The sequence below is a fragment of the Octopus bimaculoides genome, chromosome 6 (genome assembly GCF_001194135.2).
Source record: "Octopus bimaculoides isolate UCB-OBI-ISO-001 chromosome 6, ASM119413v2, whole genome shotgun sequence".
NCBI lineage: Eukaryota > Metazoa > Mollusca > Cephalopoda > Octopoda > Octopodidae > Octopus > Octopus bimaculoides.
In genome coordinates, this window is record NC_068986.1 from 9,454,839 (window position 1) to 9,458,489 (window position 3,651).

The following is a 3,651-nucleotide window of genomic DNA, read 5'->3' on the forward strand; positions in this document are numbered from 1 at the left end:
TTTATATTGAAAGAATAATAATTTTTAAAAGCAAGTCAGTGATATTAATGAAAACTAATCAGTGAAAATTCTTGTTTTCTTTCTTTAATTTATGTAAAAATCTTTGCAAGATGTATTTATAATGAAAATATAAAATTCTTTTATGTATTTTTCTTTTTTATCATTGAACGATGCCATTGTTGTTGTTGATGTTTAGCTTCAGGTTGTCCTAATCAAGTTGACAATCAAAAGCATCCTATCTTTTTCCTAGGTACACTGAATCCAGGAGACCACCTTATCCAACATGTCCCTTTTTTTTTTTCCCTTCCTCTAAGATGTTAGGGCATGGTATTTAACAATTATTTCTAGCCACCTGAACTACCACAGAGAGGTTTTTTCAGTGGGCTGGCTATTGAAAAACATTTCCTTGTTGATGTTGTCTTTGACTATCTCTGATCAGTGCTAATTTAAAACTGTTAATATTAGCAAAAAGGATGATAGAAAAAATGAAGTGGTTGGTCAATAAGAGTTTATCTTTGAAACCTTAACTTTTTTCAATTGAAGTCTGTGTATGTTTGTATGTATATGTATCTATGTATATATCTATATAAATAAAATACGAATATTTGTGGTGCGTCTGTTGAGCTAACATTCACACTCTTTATTCTCTACTTACCATGCAGGAATGACTGCAGACGGTGAGTAAATGACTCCTGCATGACGCCTTTACCATTATTGCTTTTTTTACCATTTCTATTGCCCCTGATATTTTTATTCTTGCTATTTGTTGTTGTGTGTTTTGTTTAACCCTGCTCCTGTCATCTGTTTCAATTCCATTGTTGCTTATTATTAAAAGTCATTGTTAACACAATGCTTAACTGTTTCATTATGTATTAAAGGAATTATCCACAGGATCAGGGTTGACATATAAAGTCGCTGTTCAAGTCTGATATTGTAAAATATCTAAATATTCTGGTTGTCAAATATTCTATTGTTGCATGTTAATGTTGTCATTGTAATTCTGTTTTATTTATTCAATTTATTTTATTTTATTTACCATTTTATTGCTTGATTTATTTATATAGCCAGAATCACAAACATTGCTCTTCTTTTAACTTCTATTTTTCAATATTTTTTTAAAAATTTTTACATTCAAAATAAGTCTTTAATATATTTTTTTCATGACTTTCTCACAGTAGTTTTCCTACTTTTTGTGAAGAAGCAGACCTGATTCCATTTCTTGTTTTAATTTCCCACTTTAGACTTTATGGCAAATAGAACAATACACTTGATACGTCACTACAAAATACATAAGGACTATGTGCCTCATTGCTTGGTTTGTTAGGTTTTTTTTTTAATTAAAATAATCTTGGACAAATTTGTTTTTGAGATTTCCCATACTCCATCTTTTTGGAAGTTTTCCTGGTATGTTATTTTAACTATTGGGGTGACAGCACTAAGCAGTGATGTGTTTAAATACAAACAATAGTAAATTATAATGGTGTACTTCAATTTGACCAGCCGTATACTTCAAGGATGCCTACAGGAATTTCCAATGATATAATTCAGTTTCTTTAAATAAGATAAGTTAAATAAGTCCGGTTTCTTTTATCAATCAGATTCCTATTAACGATAATGATATTTATGTCGTTTACTATTTACAATTCTTCATAATTATGAACTCTTTGTTCATTACACTCAAAATCATTGATAAAGTAATTTGATGCAAAATAATTATTGAGTGACTAATTAACTTGTTAATCACTATGCTAGTGTGATGCCTGTTATATGAATTAAGCATATTTACCCTAATATGCTATGTAAGATTAAAACCATACCATGTTATTTGAGTAGTTCTATTTAGAATAACATTTAAAAGTCAACCATTGTTATGTATACTTGGAAATATTTCCATTTTGGAGTACATTAAGTGTTCAGAATGGCTTATCAGTGAGTAGAATAACATTTTTTTAAAACTCCTCAAAACGAACCCTAAACCTTACTTTCATAAGGTTTCACTTCATAATCTCCCTTCATTTTTATTAGGGATACCAAAGGATTCTTATATTGACATCACTTGAGTTGTGTTCAGGTCTTCATTGCTATCAAATATTATTTTAATATTGTTACTTTATTATTATTGAATGATATCTTAATAGTTTTTGTGAAATAGTGTTTAGTCTTTTGTTAATAATAATGTCCATTTCAAAAATTGGATTACCAACATTGTACAATGGAATCATAGCTATTTACAGTGTATGCACACACACACACACACACACACACACACACACACACACACACACACACACACACACACACACACACACACACACACACACACACACACACACACACACACGTACGTATATGGTAGTATAAGTCTTTGATAGTAGTATATGCTATGTAGCAAACACTCTTCAACTATATTCTGCTACCAGTCTTTGATATAAAATGTAATTCCTTGTCTGACCAAAGAAGAGATTCTTCCAACTCTACAAGAACCTAGTTTTAAGTTCTGTGCTATTTATTCTGTGTGTGTGTGTGTGTGTGTGTGTGTAGAAAGGTGATTGATTGCGTTTTTGATGTGACTTACACATATTGATTCCATAAACTACATGATGTCTCCTGATAACATTAAATGGATGGGAAACAAATGTCAGTAGCTAGCTTGAAACAATCTTATATTTCCAGCCAAGCGGAGTTCTGACTACAACAAAGTTAAACAATAGAAACTTGCAATCAATTTGCTAAGTAATGCAGTAATTTAAGTGCCAGCATCTGATTCATTCAGCAATTCAACTTTGTTACCAAGATGGCCATCACTTTTATCTGGAAAAGAAATTTGTTGCTTTTGATGATGAATGTTCACTTGTTCTTGATTGAATTTGTGTCTAATTGGCTATTTCAGACATGTGCTCTCTGAATGTAATTCTGAGACAAAATCAGCATGACGTAGTGTGTTATCAGTCTCCCCTTTGAATTACATGTCTAATCCACCCAGCAGGCTTCTGTACACTTTCCCCTCAACCCAGTTTCATTCACAAGATTTGGGCTGACCTGAGGCTCTAGAAAATGATATTTGCCCAAGATGCCAAATACTGGGATTGAACTGCTGGCTTTGTAGTTTGTAAGCCATGCTGCATCTACACTTACATGCATACATGATAGGTAGCTGCATTCTTATCACACACACACACGATAGGTAGGTGTAAAAGAAAGAGCATAAAATGGTTAATGTTTTGCTATTCTCAATGTTCGTTATGCATGAATGTTGTCGATGTTCTCACTTGGCGCCATTTAATGACATTCTTGTGTTATTCTTCAGATATGTGTGTTTTGTTTTAATTCTTTGTTTTTATTTTTGTCAATGATTCTCTTTGATGTCTTGGCATGAGTTAGCATTATTATTATTATTATTATTATTTTCAGTTTGACAATCAATGCTGTCATTCAATTTAGTCTTGAAATTATCTGAGAAAAAGCGATTCCCTAATTAATTGTATCCAAATTGGTTTGGGGGAATAATGTCAAGTTGTCTTTATATCAGACACATTAAAAGTATTCCATTAAAAATTTTCTGAAGATTTTGTCATATTTAGGAGGAGACAAAGTACTGACCAGATTATAACCATATATATATATATATATATATATATATATATATATATA

General features: G+C 31.1%; 1 protein-coding gene across 1 annotated transcript in view; it reads left to right on the forward strand.

Annotated features, from left to right (window-relative positions):
- The window catches only part of LOC106873546 (uncharacterized), a 63,201-nt gene that overhangs the window by 36,665 nt on the left and 22,885 nt on the right, over positions 1-3,651 (forward strand). The window contains exon 13 of the mRNA XM_052968603.1: positions 663-677. Coding sequence (XP_052824563.1) covers positions 663-677 — 15 coding nt within the window. The remainder of the gene's footprint in view (positions 1-662; positions 678-3,651) is intronic.